This window comes from Tamandua tetradactyla, chromosome 14 (genome assembly GCF_023851605.1).
Source record: "Tamandua tetradactyla isolate mTamTet1 chromosome 14, mTamTet1.pri, whole genome shotgun sequence".
In the NCBI taxonomy this organism is placed as follows: domain Eukaryota; kingdom Metazoa; phylum Chordata; class Mammalia; order Pilosa; family Myrmecophagidae; genus Tamandua; species Tamandua tetradactyla.
The window spans coordinates 94,305,150-94,327,735 of record NC_135340.1 but is presented as its reverse complement, the minus strand read 5'-3'; the positions used below and the strand labels follow the sequence as shown (position 1 = coordinate 94,327,735).

General features: G+C 49.0%; 1 protein-coding gene across 1 annotated transcript in view; it reads right to left on the bottom strand.

Moving 5' to 3' along the window:
• Nucleotides 1-20,513, bottom strand: part of CTSH (cathepsin H) — a 31,458-nt gene extending 10,945 nt beyond the window's left edge. The window contains exons 1-8 of the mRNA XM_077128556.1: nucleotides 20,369-20,513; nucleotides 9,894-9,925; nucleotides 9,130-9,235; nucleotides 8,064-8,134; nucleotides 6,332-6,436; nucleotides 3,870-3,956; nucleotides 3,126-3,181; nucleotides 269-350 (exon numbers count right to left, since the gene is read on the bottom strand). Of these exons, the coding sequence (XP_076984671.1) occupies nucleotides 269-350; nucleotides 3,126-3,181; nucleotides 3,870-3,956; nucleotides 6,332-6,436; nucleotides 8,064-8,134; nucleotides 9,130-9,235; nucleotides 9,894-9,925; nucleotides 20,369-20,459 (630 nt within the window). The 5' untranslated portion in view covers nucleotides 20,460-20,513. The remainder of the gene's footprint in view (nucleotides 1-268; nucleotides 351-3,125; nucleotides 3,182-3,869; nucleotides 3,957-6,331; nucleotides 6,437-8,063; nucleotides 8,135-9,129; nucleotides 9,236-9,893; nucleotides 9,926-20,368) is intronic.
• Nucleotides 20,514-22,586: the final 2,073 nt, after the last annotated feature.

Here is a 22,586-nt window from a genome sequence, read left to right as displayed (position 1 = left end):
AACACTGTGGGGAGAGGGCCAAGGCCTTGGGGAGCAGGGCGTCTCAGGAAGGGGAGGGTAAGGTGGCTGAGGGCGACGAGGGGTCCCCAGATCTGAGCAGTGCCTCAGGCAAGTAGAGCGGGTTGAAGAACGGATCGGAAGAGTGGAGACAATTCCGAAGGTTCCAGCAGGAGGGGGCTGTCCAGTACCCCAAGGAAGGGGAGGGGAACAGTTTCAGAGGCGGGGAAGCTTTGCAGATCAAGACAGACCCCAAGTTGCCCAGAATTACCCTGGCCTTGTAGGGGTAGGTGTCTTCACCCATGATGCCCTTGTTGTACCGGATATACTCGAAGGCCTGGCTGGGGAGACCCCTGCAAGAAGCACACAGAGGTGAGTGGCCGGGCACCAGCCCTGAGGGAGGCAGCTCTGCTCCCCCTGGGCAGAGCGGGGCGGCCTTGATGGCGGAGCATCCGAGAGGTGGAAGAGGCCTCCGCGGGCCTCTCAGTGGCCGACGGTGCCGTGCCATTCGTCTGGCCTCGTGTTAAAGCTCAACAAAGTCAGGCGAGGCTCCGGGAGTCCAAGGACCCGCCACGCAGGCTTCAGGGGGACAGAGCTCTCTGGAAGCCAGGCCCCGGGCTCCACCGGGAGCGGGAGGTCCCACAGGATGGCGGGTGGGGTCAGCCCCAGGCACCGAGCCAGGGCAGGTGCTCTGCAAACACGACTGCTTGCCCCTCCTACCAACCCATGGGTTGGTTATTTCCAACTAATAATGCTGTTATTTCCATTTTACCAAAAGGAAGGCCAAGGCGCAAAGAGCCTGGACAACTCTTCCCAGCCACAGAGCTCAAGTCAGGATTGTTTTCTACATCACGTTGCCGCCCACAGAAACCAAAGCTCAATGACTGCCGTAATTCCTCAGCAATCCTGCCCTCCTCACTGTTCTCTCCCACCGCATTGTATTCGTCATTAACTATTATATATTTGATTATGGTCTGTTTTACCCAGCTAGGATGTCAGCCTCCTGTGTTTTCTTTTCGCATGGGCAGGTACCGGAAATTGAACCCGGGTCTCTGGCATGGCAGGAGAGAACTCTGCCACTGAGCCACCACTGCAACCCACACCCCCCGTGTTTTCTTGATTGCTGCAGCCCCAGTGCCTAAATAACTACTTATTCGGAACCAAGGAAAAGAGATTGTTTTAAAAAATAAGGAGTCAGAGTCTCCTTGTCAGACTCGTTATTGGTGGTGCTTGCATGCTGCAAAGAGGAAAGAGACCACAAATGAGGGAGGGATGAGCCTGAATGCGATGGCGAGGCCGTGCCCTCAGCCCCGAGTCCCAAGCACAGGACCCGGCTCTCTGCAGGACGCCCTGGTTTTCTGTTTTCACAGGACCGAGGAGACGCGGCCCGGGAGAGGGACGGGCCACAGGGAGGCAGGGGGCCGTCCGGGATGGGAGCTGGCATTTGGGGAATACAGGAGCCTGTCTGGATGCATGTCGTTGGTCAGGAGAGCAGAGCGACCCTGGGGACAGGTTTGAGGGAGGCGCGGGTTAGAGACTGCAGAAACAGGCTGATTGCTAAGCACCGGCTTTAAGAACGGGTCAGAATTAAGTAAGAGATGAGCAAGGGAAGGGAATAAGCATTTCACCCGAGAAGCTATATGAACGGCCAATAAACACATGAAAAGATGCTCCACAGAACTGGTGATAAGAGAAATGCAAATCAAAAGCCCCACGAGATGGGCAGTCCCAAGGGTTGGTGATGAGAAGCTGGGTCCTTAACAACCTGCAGGTGAGAACAGACAACGCTAAACCACTTCGGAAAACAGTTTGGCATTTTCTTAGAAAGAAAACATTATGTCCACCTAAATGCTTTTATATGCTCATAGCAGCATCATGTATAATTCCAAAAAAAAGGAAACAAGCCAAATGTGCCTCAATGATGAATGGATAAACAAAACGTAGGATTTCTGTACAATGGAATATTATTCAGCAATAAAAAGGAATGAATACTGATACACACTACAACATGGGTGAGCCTCAAAGATGGAATGCTAAGTGAAAGAAGCCAGGTAGGTGTAAAAGGCCAAATGTACAATTCCATTTATGCAAAATGTCTAGAAAGGGCAAATCTACAGAGACAGAGATAGCTTAGTGGTGGCCTGGGGCTGAGGGTGGGAAAAGGGAGCGATGGCAAACAGGCAAAAGGGTACTTTTGGGGATGATGGAAATGTTCTAAAATTGGATATAAAAAAAAAGAGTTGCCCAACAATAAAAAAAAAAATCATTGGCTGGCACACTTAAAACAAGTGAACTGTATGGCATATAAATTATACCTCAATAAAATTGTTTTTTCTACAACTAATTGTGGTACTGTGCTTTGACATTTATTGCTTCTTAGTATACACGTTATTTTTCACAAAAAAGAAGGAAAAAAAGTTGATTGTGATGATAAAAATATATTTAAGCCCTCTAGCCTCCTATATTCTGGAGCAGCTAAAAGGAAAAATATGAAATGAAAACTTCATAAACTATTGAAAACTATTGCTTTTTTCTTTGCTTTGTATATATGTTATACTCTATGATAAAAAAAGTTAAAAAAAAAATGCATTACAAAAAAAGAACAGGTCAGGAAAGCAGGCCCGGGAAAGTGCAGCCGTGTGGGAAAGCTCCCGGGGCCGACGCGTGCGTGCAGTGGTTTCAGGGAATTTGCATAAAGGCCACGCCGACCTCCATGGTCCGTGTGCGCCTTTTCGATCTGGAGGATTTGTGTGACTGTTTCTCACTCTACGGTTCCTTTTGGCCCAGACCCAGAGGCCTTGGCAGCCAACTGTGCCGAGAGGCTGTGGGATGGGAGAGGAGCAGCACCTGGGAGAAAGGACGAATGACCGAGCTCAGATTCCTGCCCCGCCCCGGTCCGGCTGCAGGCCCCTGGGCACCTGGGGTGACCTGCCTCCCCTGCACCATGGGGAAGATTCTGCTCTCCTCCAGGACAGTGTGTGGACTTCCCACTGAGGCAGTGCCCGGCACAGACTAAGCTGCTTGATACATGGTGAGTTTCCTTCCTTTCACAGGAAACCAAAGCTCAACTAGAAGCGACCCAGTGGAGATGAGAAGAGATGCCAGGCCCCTCCCCCTCGGGCACGTACCCTTGGCAGCCGTGATTGTTGAAGTCTTCAGCGCAGTCCACAAGCTGCTGTTCCGCCTGGGGGAAGGGACACAGACCCAATGAGTGGAAGCTGAGAGGGCAGCAGAGGGCAAGGGCACCGGGACTCCCCTTTGCCCAACTCAACGCTGTGTCCAGATGTCCAGAGCACCGGCTCCCCAAAGGGCAGGACGGCTGTTTGTCTTAGCATGTCTGAGCGGCCAGGCCGAGCGGGGGCCAAACTGGCAGGTGAGAGGGTGTGCATGGGCCCCGCCCGGCCTGAGAGCCCCCCTTGCAGGTGTGCACATGCAGTGCAGACCAGGGCTCCAGAGGGAGGCGACGGGCCTTCCTGGAGACCCTGCCCCACACTCTTTCCCTTTCCCACGAGCACACAGGGGTCCTTTCTTCAGAAGCTGCGGCCCCTCACTTTGGGGTGGGGGTGGGGGGGCAGGGGCACGGATTCCTCTTGGTGAAAACAACCCAGCCAGCTTGGGAAGGGTCCAAGGGCCCCAGAGTGACCCCCAGGCAGTGCTGGGGTGCTGGGGAGCACCCAGATTCACCAGGAGTGAGTCCTTGGGCCATGTCCTCAATACGCCCCATTCCCTTCTGTGAAATGCATCACGTGGGACTCCCATGCCAAAGGCCTCAAAAGTGCAAAAACAGCCCTAAGGGACGCCTGACCCTCCCCATCACGGCTGGGGCAAAGCTGCGACCCCTGCAGGAGGTGACCCAGGGGCTGATTTCTTACCAAAGACAGCAGCTTCCCAGTTGCTATGGCAACTGCAGACTCCAGGGCCCCCGTGGTGGAGAAAGTCCAGCAACTGCCACAGGAGCCCTACAGGCCACAGGGGAGACGGGGTGAGGTGAGCAATCAGGGCACCGTGAGACGGCCCTTCCCTTCTGCCTCCTCCACGGACCCCCAAGTGGACCCCAAAGGCTCCCCAAAGCCTTTCCAGGTCACAGCATCCTGCTCTCGACTTGTCTGCTCAGAGTCCCCAGGTCCCGAGAGGCTGGGCATCTCCCCAAGTTACGGACAAGGCAGTGGTGACTGGCGGCAGAGCTGGAGCAGCAGCGCCAGTGGTGCAGCAGCCTCTGGCACCCGCGGATGCCCAATCCCAGCCTCTTCTCGACCCATCGCCACCTCCTGCCAGGCCTGGGAGCCTCCCCCACCTCACTCTATAGTCTGCGGGCTCTCCTTCGTCATTTGCTGGCTCAGCTTCCCCTATGGTTTTGCAGCCGAAAGATTTACCAAAGTCCCACTTGTAGAACCTTCTCTTGCCTCTCCATCACCACTCTCACTTCCACCACAGTTCTGGGAAACAGCCCCCCTGATTTCCACTCAGGCCAGACATAGAACTGACTCCTGGACAGACCCCCGGACAGCCCGGCCACTGCGGACTTCTGGGTCCCACCCCGCCACCCATGTCCACATTGGCTCCCAGATTCAGGGCCACTTTTAGTCGCGGCACCTCCGGGACAGCACAAGGGCCAGGTGCTGGGTGCTGGAACCGGACAGTCCCGCTCGATCACTAGTGTGACCCCAGGAAGCCACTTCCCTCCTCTAAGTTTCATTTGTAAGAAGGGAGCGAGACCAGCTCTGACCTCATGGGGCTGGTAAGGGGGTTAGAATAAATTGTGCCTGCCAGTGGGCTCCGTTCGCTGTTATTCTTTTTCCTCTCAGCTTCCAAACTTCAAAAATCACATCTTTGCCTCTTTACCTGCCTTCACTGGTTCAGTCTCCATATTCTCTCTCTGAATCGTCCCTTTCAAACTGCCTGTCTCATGCCCATGGCATCATCCTGGTGGAGTCCTCTAACTCCATACCAGCCCCCGCCGCTTGCCGCTTCCTCTCAAACCCTCCCCTCAGCAGAGACGGGGTGCACCAGGTCAGGGGGGCCCCGGGTGCGTGTGACCACTCACTGCCCAGGGCTGAGCTTTGGGCACTGGGCTTGGGGCAGAGACCTGGGTGTGAGTTCCTTCTGTAACCCTCCCCTCGGTGCCCCCTCCATAAAGCGAGGGACCCCAAAGGGCTGCTGAGCTGACGGTAGATGCTCCATTGCTGTCTGCAGCCCAGATGCCACTCCCACCCAGGAGACGTGCCCTGTTCTTGCTCCCCCTGGCCCACCTGGGCACTCAGTCCTGCTGGTTGGCCAGGATCAGCTAACCCAAGGACTCAGATAACTCTTGGCACCCCACCCCCCACCTTCCAGCTGCCCAGGTGATAAGCAGGCTCAGGCTTCCATACGTGCTTTGGGGTGGACTGTCATGGGATGGTCTAAATGCTCCCCGTGGGCCCTGTGGGCAACGGCAAGGCTCTTTCCACCCCACCGGGGAGGAGAGACTCGTTTTGGCCCTGGGCACCTGGCAGGTGAGCCTGGAGGAGCTGAAGCTGTGCCAGGTGACGCAGGAAGTGGGAAAAAAGGTTTCGCATCGAGAGTAATCAAATTGTTTCCAGGAAGCAAACATTTACTTTTCATTTTCAGGAATTGAGAAATCAGCACCCTTTGGAGAGAGGCCGATTTACAGGGGAGGATCACAGAAGGCAGAGTGGGCAGCAGGCAGTGGGCCCGCGCCCCTCCTGGATATGCCAGAGATCCCCGCCTCCCCCCCTTCACCCCCCCTCCCCCAGCAAGCGGCCCCAGGCCTCAGCTCCGAGGAGCAGACGTCAGGGTGAGGGAGGCACGGCCACTCCGCCTGCCAGGTGCCCCATGGCCCGCAGGAGGTACCCTCCCCACCCCCAGAAACGAACCTTCCACAGAGGGGCCCCTGAGACTGCATCCACTGCCATGGCCGGGCGCACGGAAATTCTGGCTTTTGTTCTGGTCTTGGACCACCTGAGCCCCCCAGCTGCCCGGGGAGGCAGCTGGCTGGTCCCTGGTGCCCCGGGGAATGGACAGGGGGCTGGGACGAGGAGAGCTGGGCAGCTGGTGCCTGGCCCCTGGTGGGCACAGCGAGCGTTATGGCCTGGGTGGTCCCGAGGGCCAGTCCCAGGACCAGGGGAAGCTCAAGGAGCTGTACCCCAACAGGGAAGTACGTCTCATCCTCCAGGGCGGTCCACCGGAGAAGGGACTTACCCCCACGGCAGGAGAAGGGGATATGGGGTTGGGACCCACGCGTGGTGGTTCTGTGGTTCTCCTGACTTTTCCTTCCAGATGCGCTGCCTGAGAACACAGGGTCTGTCTGAGAAAGGACAGGGGTTGCCGTGCATACCTGATTTTTCACTGGTGTGATAAAATTTCCCTTTTTCCGCCAGTCCACAGCGCGTGGGTAGGGACCACTGCCCCGCAGGTAGTTGCTTTTGGTGGCTGAGCAATTCTGAAATGACCAAATATATTTTTACAGGGAAAAAAAACACCTTCTTGACAAAAATGTTTAATTAAAATGGAATCACTGCGAGGAAAAGGGAGAGACTGTGTCAGAGCCACCCTCCCCATCCACTCATCCCAAATGCTGGACAACCTTGGGGGCCAGCCTGGCCAAGTCGGGAGCGTGTTGCCAGATTTAGCAAATAAAAATACATTTCACCCAGTTACAGTAGAAAATTTCCATCAAGTTATAACTTCTTTAAAAAAATTTCTGTGTTGTCCTGTGTCATTCTGACGTCAACAACACAGAAGTTCCAACAATTTGTACTTATTGAGTGCGTATGACATACCTGATTTCCTGCTAACCACCAATTTTTTTTTTTATTTTTAACTTTTTTTTGCACAGTATAACATATATACGAAGCAAAGCCATAAAAAAGCAAGAGTTTTCAAAGCACTCTTCAACAAGTGGTTACAGGACAGATTCCAGAGTTCGTCATGGGCACCGCATGATCCTCTCAGATTTTTCCTTCCTGAAGCTCCAAACATGAGAGGCTAGTGGGCTTAAATATTTTTTTATCATCATAATGACTTTTTTCCTTCCTTTTTGTGAAAAATAACATACATACAAAAAAGCTATAAATTTCAAGGCACAGCCCCACAATTAGTTGTAGAACATATTTCAGAGTTTGACATGGGTTATAATTTCACAATTTTAGGTTTTTACTTCTAGCTGCTCCAAAACACCGGAGACTAAAAGAGATATCAATTTAATGATTCAGCAGCATTCATATTCATTTGTTAAGTCCTATCTTCTATGTGTAATTCCACCATCACCTTTGATCTACCCATACCTCTCTTTAGGGGTATTTGGACTATGGCAATTCTAAATTTTTCATATTGGAAGGGTCTGCCACTAAAACGGGATAGGGAGATAGAACTAGCTGATGTTCTGGAGAGGCTGGGCTAGGTTTCAGGACTTATCTGGACCAGGGACCCATCTGGAGGTTGTAGGTTTCTGGAAAAGTGCCTGGAACCCTTGTGGAATCTTATATATTGCCCTAGGTGTTCTTTAGGATTGGCTGGAATGGCCCTGGTTGGGGGTTGGCAGGTTATGATAGGTAGAAAGGTCTAACTGAAGCTTTTGTAAGAGCAACCTCCAGAGTAGCCTCTCGACTCTATTTGAACTCTTTCTGCCACTGACACTTTATTAGTTATACTTCTTTTCCCCCTTTTGGTCAGGATGGAATTGTTGATCCCATGGTGCCAGGTCTGGACTCATCCCTGGGAGTTCTCTCCCAACCCTATAACTTTTTAGTGTTGGTACATCCCATGCATTCCTTGGGATATACCCATGCTAAGAAATGACCTGTTGTTCATCTGAAATTCAATTTTAACTGGGCATCTATATTTCACCTGGCAAATCTGAGTTATGGGACCACAATGCCGTGGCCGTGAGCCTGGGCTGGGGAACTGTGATGGAATTCTACTCCTCTGTGTCTCCCAAAGAATCTGCTGCTGGGGGTGGAATTTTGGGGGAGCCGGAGGTGAAGTAGAGCTGGCTTGGAAATAGAGCAGGCTACAAACTTATTCCAAAGGCTTGCGTGAAAAGATTCAGATTTGGTCACAATACCTACCTGAGGCTCAGACCATAGATATTTTTTTTTTATTTCAGCAAAGGTCATATCTGAAAATTGGTTTAATGCCACTGAAAAGAGAAGGAAAAGAAGAAAACAAAACAATCACCACCAGAGGTGCTTAGCACATCACGCATAAAGAAACATAGAAAGACAATGAAACCTCTTGTTCCCCTGTCTCCTCTTTGTAGCCACTGCAACTTGGCCCCTTTAAATATTTCCACTGAATATAGCAAGGCCCTGCCATGTCAGGGCTGACTAATATGGTGGCTGTCACCTCGACCACTCCAGAACGGCCTGGGGACTTGTGCAGGTGTCTGGGCAACATTCTAGAGTGGCTGGTGCTGGTGATTTGGGGGGGATTTCTTTGACACCTTGCTCAGGGGTCCAGCGGACTCCCAGGTAGAGAACCGCTCACCTGGCTACGTGCTCTCCTACCTCAGAACCCAGAGAAGGGAGCACTGTCAGCTCCACAGCTGAGTCAAATGTCTCTGAAGGTTAATTACCTCAAGGTCACACATCCAGCATGAGACAGAAAGGAGATTCCAACCCAGGTGTCCTTCCGGCTCATGCCTGTCACCCCTGCACCAACTTAGGCGGCACTGCCGTCATTTCTCAGGACCGGGTGAATACCCTCGGATGTGTGTGTGTTTCTAGGGAAACGTACCCCAGTGAAGGCAGATGCCCCTCGAGGCTGCTCATGAACGCAGAGCGTGTGCTGAAGGGCCACTGTCCACTGTCGCCCTGGGCCCCCCAAAGGCCAGGCTGAACCCCGGGGCTGGACCCTGGGATAGCAGGGTCCTCTCTACTGGCGGTACTAGCCTGGGGGGGTCCCAGCACTGTCCTAATTGACAGCCTCACGTTACATGGAGATCAGTAGCAGAGCGGGATGTGAGGTCGGCCAAGCACAGCTCCAGAGTCTGGGCTCCTGCTCCCTCTGCCCAAAAGCCCCTCGTGGGCCCCCCACCCCGACCACTGTGCATCATTAACTGATTTCTTTCCAGAACTGAGACCCTCCCCCCCTCAAGGTCCCGAGAGGACTGGAGGACCGGTGTCACCACGGTACTTTTAAAGGTGTGGTTCCCAGCATTGTGGGCACTGATTTTCCTCCAGTTACTCAAAAACGTCTGCTGCCGTTGGTGGTACTCCTCAGAGGTATATTTCTTTCGGTGCTAAAACAAAACACAGCAGTGGCAAGTCAAGGGAAGCAGGAGGCAGCTCTCCCAGAGAGACCCGACGTGTTGAGAGTCCACTGTCGCCCTCGGGCAAGCCTGAGCCACTGGGTGGGCCGGGACACTGCCCTGGGTCTCTGCTGTGAAAGGCAGGAAGTGACCAAGTTACAGACCCCCTGCCTCCAGGGCGCCATGGCCACGCTGAAGACCAGGCGGCTGCCTGAAAGTAAGCTGAAGGTCCGAGTGGACCTGGTGAAGAGACTCGCCAAGGGCACAGCCCCACCTCCCCATACAATAGCAGGTGCTGGGTCAAGTTTAAGGCAAAAATCACCCCTTCTCAAAAGCACACACACCTGGCATTCTCCAACTGAATTTGCAGCCAGCACACCATGCGATTTGAATACAAAATAAGCAAATGAATTCCAAAGCTGGCCGGACCACCAGCTAACTTCCACATTTGTTACTGGGAACACCGTCTGGGAGAAGTTATTTTACTGAAGCTTTCTCACTTTGGCCAATGCCCAGTGTGGAAAGACCCAGAGCGGGGGTGTGGTGGCAAAAAAAAATTCTCTTTACTGTCTCAAATCCGGTATAGTTTGGTTTGGTAACAGTAAAGTTACAAAACGAAAACTTTGAAAAAGGAGAAGTTGGCACTGACCTGCAACATCCATGACCTAAAGTGAAAGTTCTCTGCAAAAAAGGAAAAAGAAAAAAAAAAAAAGATTAGCTCTGGGTGCCTCCTGGGTTCAGGGCACTTTAGAACTGATTTGCATTGTAGGTAACCGTGCTAAATTTAGAACACCAAAAATGGTGCTAACGTACATGCAAAAAGGAACCTGTACTTTTTCTCATGCCCCAAATTAATTCTGAAAAGCCATACACACTAATCTTTGGTGTGAAAAGTCAGGAGAGTGGTTAGCCTTAGTGGGGCGCAGAGAAAGCTTCAGGGGTGCTGAGAATATTCTATTTCTTCATCTGGGTGCCGGTTACGTGTGTCTTGATTGTGGAAATCCAGTGAAACGCACACTTAGGATTTGTGCATTTTTCTGCGTGATGTTCCATATCAATAATAAGTAGTTAATAAAAATAACAAAACCCAACTATATACCCCAGGGCCCAGCAAACTTTTTCTTAAAGGAACAGATGGTAAATATTTTAGGCTTTGCCGACTGTTTGGTTTCTGTCTCAACTCCTTAATCGTGCCGCTCTAATGCCAAAGCAGCCACGCACAACCTGGAAACAAACAGATGTGTTTGGTGTTCCATTAAAACAGGCTTTAATAAACACAGGCCAGTCAACCATTTGAAGATCCTTGATACACTTCCTTGGGTAATTTTAAGTTATCTAAAAGTTTTCATTTTAGATTCAAATTCAAATAGCTGCAAAGGATGCACTCCTTCTCTGCCCCTTTCAGGCACTGCTTCTGTTAATACGATTTTCACAAAAATCCTGTTGGCTTTGTGTGCAGTTCCAGGGCCTCCTAATGTATTCCAGGTTATTGTAAATACTGACATTTAAACATAAGACAGTCACTCCATGCTCTTAAAGCTAGCCAATGGACTATAAATGCCATCATGGTTTAATACCCACCACCAATAACATGGCATTGTCTTACTGTCTTCAAGAGCAGAACAGATTACACATTTTTTCCTTGGACCCTATCTCTTTCCCCTCCCCACAGAATTTTATTCTAAGGGAGCAGGCTTTCACGCTTGATCACCCTAACACACTTTCCTGTAACAAAAAAGAAAAATATAAATTTAAATTATTTTTACTTCCTGTGATCCAAATGTTTCTGAATATTCCAAAAATTAATTCTGGATAGGGTAATCAATATAATTATTAGCAGTACATTGTTTTGGTTCCTCAGCTGCTAAAACAAATAGCAGGCAATGGATTGTTTAACGACAGAGATGTACTGCCTCACAGTTTCAGAGGCAAGAAGTCTTGCTTCTCCCAGGGCAGGTGTCTTAAGGCCGGCCAGTAATCTTGGAGTTTCCTTGTTTTTTCTGTCACGTGGCCAATGCACATGGTAGCATCTTTTCCTTTTTCTTCTGGGTGCCGCTGGCTTTCAGTCTCTGGCTGGTCCATGTGGCTTCTCTCTCTGTGGGCTTCCCTGTAAGCTCTCCAGTAACAGGATTAAAACCCATCCTGACTCAGCTGGGCCACATCTTAACTCAAGTAGCCTCATCAAAACGTCCTACTTACAGCGGGTTCACACTCCTAGGAATGGATTAAGATTAAGGATGTGCTTTTCTGGGGTTCATAACTCCAAATCATCACAGTCCACCCTCTGGACCCCCAAAAGACATGTTCTTCCCAAATGCAAAATACATTCATTCCATCATGATATCCCCAAAGCCTTAAATCACTTTAGAATAAAGCGAAATCCAAGGTGCCATTAAAACCAGTTATGGACATGGCCTGCCTGGGCAAAATCCCTCTGTCTAATGGATCTGTGAAACCGAGAATTCAAGTTATCTTCCCTCCATATATAACGGTGGTAGAGAAATGGATAAACACAGGGAGAAGCTGGAAGGAAAACAGGACCACGGGTCCCAAAGGAGTCTGAAGCCTAACAGGGCAAGCTCCGTTAGACCTCAAGCTCTCGAGGCCACCTCTGGCCTTGGTACTTTGTCTTCCAGGCCTGATGGAGCAGTGACCACACGCTGCCCAAGGGCTTGTGTTGTGGCCATGCTCTCCCCTGAGACTGGGGTGAAGGCTTCACCTGAGCATCAGAGCGGTAGACAGGCGTCCACTAGCACAGGGACCCGGGCCCGATCCACTCTGAGATGGGGGTGGCAACACTCTCTCAACAATGGGGCGCAAGGGCCACCCAAACACAGGGTGTACCTGCCCTTTCCACGCAGGTGGGTGGGCCCGCTCTTTTGGCCTGAGGACGTCTTTTCTATCCAGACCCCAGCTCCCGTGATTCTGCCCTTGAAGTCATTCTTTGTTCAATTCATTCCTTCTCTGTCCCTTTCTGCCACTGCTTCTGCTAATACAGATTTCACAAAAACCTTGTTGGCTTTGTGTGCAGTTCCAGGGCATCCCAACCATCAGACAATAGAACTTCTCACAGATCCTTCCTGGAAAACCGCACTTCCAATCCTGACCGCCAGTGAAATGGCTGACTGGATCCACATTCAGCCACGGCTTATTTAGCAAAGGTTGTTCAGTTAAACCCTCACCCTCTGATGGGTCACGTCCCGAAAGCTCCGGGAGGTCCCTGTTAGAGCCACCTCTGCCCCTGGTCTTAGGGGACACTATCTGCACAGGCTGAGGATTTTCAAAATCCTCAACTGCTGGTTCCTTGTGCTTTAAGCGTAATTCTCTGCTCATCCCTTTCCCCTTTCATTTTACTATAAGCCATAGACAAATCCAGGCTTCACCTTCCACACTTAGCTTGGAAATCTTCCCAGCTAAATATCCAAATTCATAGCTTGCAAGTTCTGCCTTCCATCCAACAAGAGAACACAATTTTGCCAAGTTCTCTACCACGTTATAAACAGGATCACCTTCCCAGAGGAGCCGAGGACTGAGGAGTCCTGGCACCCAGGCCCATAACACCCTTCTTTGGGAAGGAAGCATCGCCTTGCAAGGACTTGCCTTGAACTTCTCCTGGGCTCAAAACCCATGAGCCAATAAAATCTCATTGCTTAAGCCAACCCACCACAGGGTATTTGCTTGAGCGCCTAGGAAACGGAAACAATCCCATGTAGCTGATGATAAAATACTGTTTTTTCTCTTTTAGTGAGACTTCTCTAAAGTATCTTTTAATTTAATTTAATTTTAATTTGCTCTTTTTCCAAATGTTGTGGAGAGTTGAATTATCCAATAGTTTTCTGGCCTAACACCTATGTCAAGATACTTATCCTAGCCAGGATTTACGTATGTGTGTATGATTTAAAATGCCCAGATAATTGAATAAAATGTGGCTATCTATTTTGTGTCTTTTGAAGTACAGTTTTATTTTTATTTTTTTAAGTCAGGTTTATTGAGGTATTATTTACGTACAATAAAATTCACCCTTTTAGGCATTAAGAAAAAAAAAAGGATCACCTTTCTTCCAGTTTCCAATGACACATTCATCGTTTCCTTCTAAGGCCTCTTCAGAGGTGCCTTTAATGTCCTCATTTCTATCGAGACTCTTGTCAAAACAATCTAGGCTTTTTCTATCAAGCACCTCAGAATTCCTTCAGCCTCTACTCATTGCCCAATTACAAAGCTTTCCCCACATTTTTAGGTATTGGTTATAAGAGCACTCTACTTTTTGGTACCAAAAACTGTTCTAGTTTTCCATCTGCTAAAACAAGTATCACGCAATAGGCAGGTTTAACAACAGGAAGTTACTGGTTCATGGTGTTGGAAGCTAGGAGGTTTGCAACTTCTCAGCATTGGTATCTTCTGACTGGCAGGCAATCTTTGCGGTCCCTTGGTTTTTCCATCACATGACAATGCACTTGTGTCTTCTCCTTTTTCTTCTCAGTTCCACTGACTTCCATCCTCTGGCTGCTCCCTGCAGCTTCTCTCTGGGCCCTTCTCTATAAGGCTCCCAGTAATAGGATTAAGACCCATTGTACACCTTCACTAAAGCAGCCTCATCCAAAGAGCCTATGAATAATGGGTTCCCACCCACGGGACTGGTTAAGATTAAGCATATGTTTTTTTGGGGGTAACTCCAAGACCCCATGTAATCAATTACTCAAAACATTAAAAATAATTACATATTGTGAAAGGTAATTATTAAACTTAAAAAGTAATCATTAAACATAAAAACTAAAACTGTATTGGAAATGCATCTCTTGACGAAGTGACTGTGGTTTTACCACTCCTCCCGTGAGCTAATGCATTCATGGATAAATAGTATCTATTGCTTGAATAACACACTCAATTTCTCGTACTTCTTCTTATGCCCCAAACTGCATGGTGCTCAGTCACCCAAACTGTGCCTACGATGCACTAGATGGTACCTCTGGGAGGTCCTCCCTCCTTCAATTTCAGTTCTGTTGAAGAGCTGGAGACACCAGACTTGAAGGATTTGTTACTAATGGCCCCTGATGCTGTCCCTTTTGTTTGTTGTCCCCAGGGCAAGTTCAGTTCAGATTCAAGATGAAGGAGAAGACGTGCTCCTTCCTGTCTTCAGGCAGGTCAGTGTTACCAAAGAGGAAGTAAAGAGCCTGAAAACGGATCCCCTTAAACACTGTTAGTAAAGCAGGGTAGAATATGACAACTGTACGTCCCTGGCTCCTTATCTACCCCCAAAGCAATGAACATAAACTGCAAACTTCAGTTGCAAACTTCATTGGACATAACATTTCCTCAAACCATTGAAACACTACAACCCATAACAGTTTGCAAAATCATGGGCCCAAAGCAAACTCTTAATGACAAAAAAGCATAGGGTCATAAAGATTGTTCAATATCTGCCCAAAAACAAATACAAAATTTTTTCAGAACCCAGAGCATTGATTGTTATCTCCTTCTGAAACAGAACAAACCACGTCAGCACATGCTATTCAAATGTCACTATGGAAACCTGTTCCCAACAAAACCTTCCTATAAAACAAGCCAACCCATTCCACTCAGTCGTGTTTCTCCCTTGAACATGTCCGAGTTAATCTCTTTAACGTGTACTTTCCCTCTCTCTTTAATGAACTTTACTACCTATTCTGGCTGGCCCTCTGGTCTCTAAATTTTTCCAGTGATGACAACAGTATCGAACCTGGAACAGGGCTGAGCGGCCACCACTGTCAGTGGGCACCACTTACAGTAACGTCTTCTGTTCCCCAGGGACCCATGCCCCCAGTTAGAAGATCCCTGCTACAGAGCATTTAGGAGTTCCCGGATCAGACCTGTTTCAGAACCACAGGAGAGCTACAGGCATTTTCCCTGGGGGGTAAAGCACATTTCCTCAGTACTCCTCCTGCTCAGGGTTTCCGGGGATCCCAAGCCTTGGTTAAGGACTCTACTTCAGTTGACAGCTCAAAGGAAGAGACGCCAACTCAGGACCAGGGTCTGAGGCAAGATGGAGTCCAGGGTAATTGACTGGCCTCTAGGGCTTTCAAAAGAAACAGGAAGGTGTGAAAAACCTTGACTTTTGGTGGAAGAAACAGCACACATTGAGGGCACTCCTGAGGCCGAAGACGACCTTGGGAAAGGGATTGTAACTGAAAAATTAATAGCAAATGATTATGATTACTAAATCATTATATAGATACTCTTTCTTTCTATAATGTAGACTAGCCAAAAGTTAATACCTGACATTACTGAAACTCGACTGGTGTCAACGTTATTTATCACCATTGTGATGGTATTTCTAGCCTGGTCTCAGCCCTGTTTGTATTTGATATTGTAATGGTAACAACTCCATCTTCCCTTGTTTGAGTCAATAAAAATCTTGAACTCCTTGGAAAAAGAGACAGATTTTTTCTAGCCAACAGGCCATCTCATCTTTTGTTCTGTGTGCAGCAATAAATTCTCTCTTTGAAACCCCAGTGTTATGGGTTGCACAGAGGAAATGTGGAATAGGCCAGGTTTGATCTGAAAGAATTCCCCAATTAAAATTTTTTCCCTGCAATGGTAACCACAATAAATGAATCATTATTAAAATAAAAATAGTGCTGCCTAAATGGCATTAAGGTGACAATTCTACTCAAATTGATCCAGACAGTCAATGCAATACCAATAAAAATATTAACTAACTACTTTGCAGAATTGGAAAAGGTAGTTATCAAATTTATTTGGGAGGGAAAGGGGACTGAAATAGCCAAAAACATCTTGAAAAAGAAGAATGAAGTAGGAAGATTCACATTTCCTGACTTTAAAGCTTATTATAAAGCCACAATGGTCAAATCAGCATGGTACTGGCATAAAGATAGACCTATTGATCAATGAAAAGAGACCCTTGGATCTATGGTCAACTGATTTTTGACAAGGCCCACAAATTGTCTAAACTGAGACGGAATAGTCTCTTCAATAAATAGTATTAGGAGAACTGAATATCCATATCCAAAGGAATGAAAGAGGACCCTATTCAAAAATTAACTCAAAGTGAATCAAAGACCTAAATATAGGAGCCAGTGTGATAAAACTCCTAGAAAAAAAAATATGGAAACATCTTCGAGACCCAGTGATTGGAAGTAGCTTCTTAGACCTTATACCCAAAGCACAAGCAATGGAAAAAGCAAAAAACAAAAAAACAGATAAACAGGACCGTCTCAAGACTGAAGACCTCTGTACCTTAAAAGATTTTGTCAAAAGGGTGCAAAGGCAACTGATTCAATGGGAGAAAATATTTGGTAATCATATATTTGATACCTAGAATATATAAAGAAATTCCACAACTCAACAATAAAGAAGGCAAACCACCCAATATAAAATGGGCAAAAAACATGAATAAATATTTCTCCAAAGAGGAAATGGCTAAAAAGCACGTGAAAAGATGCTCAACTTCACTAGTATTAGGGAAATGCAAATCCAAACCACAATGAGATATCATCTTATACCTATTAGAATGGCCGCTATTAAACAAACAAAAAACTACAGGTGTGGGAGAGGATGTGGAGAAATGGGAACACTTGTTCATGGCTGGTGGGGATGTGAAATAGTGCAGCTGCTGTGCAGGATGGCTTGGCGGTTCCTCAGGAAGCTAAGGATAGAGTTGCCTCATGACTCGGCAATTGCACACCAGTGTTTCATAGCAGCAACAGTCACAGTCGCCAAAAGAGGGAAACAATCCAAGTGCCCATCACCCAGGGAACAGATAAACAAAATGCAGCATATACGCACAATGGAATATTACTCGGCAGTCAAAAGGAATGAAGTCCTGAACACGTGACAACGTGGATGAGCTTTGAGGACATAACGCTGAGTGAAATAAGCCAGACACAAAAGGATCGATACTGTATGATTTCACTAATATGAGCTAATTACAATGTGTAAACTCACAGTCTTAAAACAGAATATAGGTTACCAAGAGATAGAACGAGGCTAGAGAATGGGGAGCGGTTGCCTAATATGTACAGATTATTTAATGAGGTTGAACTTAAACGTTAGGAAATGGATAGAGATGATCATAGCTTGTTATTGGGCTTAATGGATAGAGATGATCATAGCTTGTTATTGGGCTTATAAGTGTTGAATTGTAGGTGAATATGGTTGAAAGGGGTTGTTTAGAGTCATGCATGTCACCAGAAGGAAAGCTAGAGGTTAAAATATAGGATTGTAGAACACAGCAAACATTGTGGTGGGTGAAGTTTATGACGAACACTACAAATATAATTCTTTCATGAAGTGGTACAAACGTACTGCCTCAGTGCAAAGAGTCAATAATGAAGTAGCATGGGGGAAAAAGTACCTACTGCAAATCATGGACTATAGTTAACACCAATATCTTCATATTTTTCATCAACAGTAACAAATGTACCCACACCAATACTAGGGGTCAATAATGGGGGTGGGGGGGGGATGAAAGGGATGAGACTTTTTGAGTTCTCTTTTTAAAAAATGTCTATTTGTTATTTTTCTTTTTGGAGCAAGAAAAATGTTCTAAAGTTGCTTCTGATGATAATAATGCAACTAGGTGATGACACTGAGAGACAGTGATTGTATACGTTGGATGGATTATATGGTCTTTGTGAATATATTTCAATAAAATTTGCAGTTAAAAAATAGCCTTGGGATGGGGTAACTGAATAAGATCCGACTGCCAAATTTCAGTTAAGTAAAAGAAAATGTCCTTGAGACCTATGGAAAAGTTTTCCTGGATTTAGGCTTGGGACACATTAAACAACTGTATATCTTCCAGAATTAGATGCTTTTGAGGTTTTTATAATTTTAGGATATTATGAAACAAAGAGTTTTTTTTTAAACTTCCAATACAAAAAGGCCAACACAGCTGCAAAAATGCACTGACAAAGTCTAGTCCTATTCCTGTTTTTATGAAGACTTTTGAACCAAACAAATACAATTTTATTCTACTTGGGTTCTCCCTAAATTTATACACGCTTACTGATAAAATAAGCTAGCATTATATCTATTAGATCTTTAAGGTGATGAAAAATGTAAGTCTGTGTTTAATGAAATTAAATTATTTTCTTGATAAACCAATTAAAAAATCATGTTTTGTAGGATTTTTAAAGAAATGTTTATAAAAATTAAGGCCTATAGTATTAAGCTCTTACCAAAGTCACATTTATTCCTTAGCCTTAACTGTTAACTTCTAAATTCTGAATGCTCTGATTTTTGTGTATTTCCCTGGAATGCCGGGGTGTGTGTGACACCTGAGACTCAGACTCAAGAGTTTTCCAACTTTAAAAGTACTAAATGAGCAACATTACTCCATACAGCAACTGTTAAAGAAGCTGAAAAAGATCAGACTCCAGTTAGGGATATAAATGAGGCATGACTTCCAGGGGTAACCTCCCTGGCACTGCGGTATCAGCAATAGATTTGTGATCTAAAAGGGGAAAGGAAATAAAGGTTCAGTGGCTAAGAGATTTCAAGTAGAGCCGTGAGATCATTCTGAAGGTTACTCTTAGGCAGGTCTTAGCCAGATATCGCTGACACTATTCCTGAAAACCCTAAAGAATATCCGAGGTTCTATCTAAAATATGTAAAAAAGTTATTTTCCCAGTGTAACACAGCTATAAATCTCCTCCTTTTACTCCTTTTATTTACATCTATTATTTTCAGTTTACTTATTAACTTTCTTTTTCAGAAATGTAAAGCCTCTGTGAAAGTCAGAGGTATCAGTCTAAGAATGACAACTGGTTTCATTCCTCTACCCTAGAATGCCGATGTCCCTTATCAGCATGAAGTTAGAACAGTCGTTGCCCAGACACCCCTCAAGACAGAGGAATAAACAAAGGGGGGAATGGTACCCGAGAAGTTAAGAACTAACAAATGATTACGATTATCGAATCATTATATAGATGTTTTTCTTTCTATATTGTAGAATAGGTAGAAGTTAATACATAAAATTACTGAAACTCAGCTGATCTCACCCTTGCGCATAGGAACCATGCAATGATTATTCTAGCCTGGTCTCGCCCTTGTGTATACTCACTATTGTGATGGTTACTGCAGCCCAGCTCAGCCCTGCCTGTACTTCTACTTACAATGGGAACATCTCCATTCCCCCTTGTTTGAATCCATTAAGACCCTGAACTCCTTAACTCAGGGAGACAGATTCTGGGGCTGATAAGCCATCTGATCTCCTGCTTTGCGTGTAGCAATAAACTCTCTTTGAAACTGCAGTGTCATATAGATGGGCTGTTGTGTGCATCCAGCAGAGAACCCATTGCTTTTGCCATCAGCCCCTACCCCAGAGGGGTCCTCAGCTGCACTTCTCCATCCCCAGGGTGAGGGGGCCGGGTGGGCTTTCTGAGCTCAGAGCTTGTGGGTGATGGGCTGAGGCTGGGGGTAGCAATGAAGGAGGAAGGTAGGGGAGACCTTCAACTTCAAACTGGAGAAAAGTGGGGAGCAGGGCAGCAGAGAAGGTTGCAAGAGTAGTATAAAGCTGGACCAGTCACAGCTGACTTGGCCTGGAAGGTGGAATCCTGGGGTTGACCTTACACCATGGGTCCTTAAACTGCTGCTGGTCTAAGTGCCTTCCTAGCCAACAGGAGGAGTTACTCCTCCAAGCAACCTGTCTGACTTATCCTACAGATGGATTCTCAAGGCACCTATGGGGAACCCTTCTGTGACAAATTCCTGGTAAGCTGCTGAGAAATAAAAAAGCTGGAAAGTCCCTGCTTGCCTCTGCGGGGGCAGATGAGGCCCCAACGTCTCAAATTGGGGATGCAGAAGGCAGCAGAAAGGGGTGCAGACTTCTTTGGTATTCTAACCTCTAGAGCCACCTGGGCAAGTGAGCCCCGCGCCACCCAGCCCACCTCCAGCCCTGGTCCTGCCAGACCCTCGTCCCCCAGTCTCCGGCGTGGAGGAACCCTGCCTTCCCCAGGCTGGGCAGTGCACCCCTCCCGGGTCCAGGACGCGCAACCCCTGAACCTGGAAACGCCCTGGCCCGCCCCTCCCGAGCGCGGGGCCCCTTCCTCCCCAAGTTCTCTCAAGTCTGCGAGACCCCGTGCCATCCGCGCCGCCCGGGAAGCCCGAGTTCCGTCGCCCCCGTACCTAAGGAGCTCGCGGACAGGGCGGCGGCGCCGCAGGCGGAGGGTCCCGGGAGCCAAGCCCCGGCGCCGAGCAGTGCCAGGACGAGCCACATGGCAGCGGCGGCGACGGCGGCGGCGACGGGCTGCGCGCACCGGGCAGGGGCAGGAGGCTGCGGGCGCGGCGGTCGGAGCGGAGGCGCGACGGCGGGGCGGGGCGGGCCGGGGCGGGGCATCCCGGCTCTCTCCGACCCTCCTCGGCCTCAGCCTCCTCCTTCCCCTTTCCCCTTCTCGCCGGCCCCTCCCGCCCTCGGCGCCCGCACCCCTTCCGCGCCCTGGCCGTCCCTTCGGCCTCGGGTGACCTTGGCCGCTGCAGGAACGAGACGCATCTGCGGGAGGGGTTTTGGGTTCTGCTGGGAAAGTTGCACGGGCGGTTGCAGGGCCATTTTCTCTAGTTTACGAATCAGAACGAAGGAGGAAGTCTATATGTAAGGCCTGGGCGTGAGACAGTGACCGAAACGGTGGACATTGCAAAGGGAGAAGGAGGCGCTGAGATGGCAGTGGGCGGGAAGGACAGAGCGACCCGTGGGGCAGGTTCTTCACGTACGAGGCGGCGTGTGGCTGGGTGCCCATTTTACAGATGGGGACACCGGGGCCCCAGGGGTTGGCGGCCACTTCCCTGCTGAGGGCGCACAGGGAGTCAGAACCGAGGTTTGACCGGTCGCAGCGCTCCTTCTGCCCTACTGAGGTTCCGAACATTTTCGTGTGGACGCGGCCGGTCCGGGGGTTTCACTTCAGAACCCTGATCTCTCCGACAGCTTTTCTGGGACCCTGCTCTTCCCACCCCCCAAGGTTCGCAGTCAAGACTCTGCCTGAGAAGGGGAACGGAGTCTGCTGGGCCTTAGGCGGTCTGAGATGGGCTCCAGAACCTGCAGGACGGCACCCCTGGGCGCCCTCTTACGCTTTCCTAGTGGCCGGGTCATTGGATCTGCGCAGGAACGGGCTGCCGGCTCCCGCAGGCGGTGTATTTCCAGATGGAGCGGGTCTTTGTGGGTTTATGAATCTGCTCCTGTCTGGATGTCTCTCTGGGTATGACCCTCTCTTCTGTGCTCTGAGACTAATACCTCAGAAAAGACCCTGCATGGTAAATCTCGGAAATCCTAGAAAGTAAACCTCGGGCTTCGGGATACGGGCGTCTTCCTTTGTTCAGGGGTCCCACCTGTGTGTGCTCCACCAGGCCCCTCTGCTCACCCTGGAACAGCGGGGAGTGGTGGTCCCTGAGGGCCTGCATATTAGACCTCAGGCCCCCGGGGCCGGGAGGTGGGGAGGGCAGTGACCTGGTCACTAGGAGACCAGGGTCTGGTCTGGGTCCTGGCACAGATCCACCGTGTGACCTGGACAAGTGGCTTACCTCCTCTGGGCCTCCGCTTCCTCACCTGTAAAGTGGGGTCCGTATCTCCGCCTTACAGGGCTGTGGAAGACAACCACCCAGTTCAAATAGAGTTAGAACTAAACCTCCTGGGCCGGGACGTGACCCTGTGATGGTGACCTACCCCAAAGGTGGGTTTCTCGGGAGCTCAGTCCCAGCGACCTGCCCTTCCCTACCTGCACCCACTTTCACGGCGGGTTCGGCTTCCCCCGTGGCTCCAGCTGCGTCACTTCTGTGAGCGCCCTCCTCCCAGACCCGTGCATCCCTGCAGAGGTGAGCTGGCGGACAGGCGCTGTGCCCAGGTGTGACGGGCAGAGTTAAAAGGTCCCCCTGCCCAGCCATGCAAGCAGACACTGCCTAGGGACTGCTGTGAAAGGCGTTTGCAGATGGGATTAAGGTCTGAATCAGGAGGCTTCCTGCTAGGTTTATCCTGGATTAGCCCAGGGGGTCTGAAGAGCAGAAGAGAAAGATGGCGGAAGAGGAACTCAGAGGAGAGGTGGGAGGGAAGGGATGAGAGAGAGTCCTGAGAAGGACCCTGCCTGCCGCCACAGGCTTTGAAGGGGGTCCTGAGCCAAGGAACCGGGTGGCTTCCGGAAACTGAGACTGAGCCCTGCCATCCACCAGCAGGGACACGGGGACCTCCGTTCCACGTCCGCCTGGGCCTGGATGCTGCCACCAACCTGGGTGAGCTTGGACGCAGGTCCACCCTCAGAGCCTGCAGCCAGGGACGCAGCCCTGACCGCCCGACGGCACCTTGATGTCATTGAGCCCGTGGGACCTTGTGAGGCACCCACCAGACCCACCTGGCTTCTGA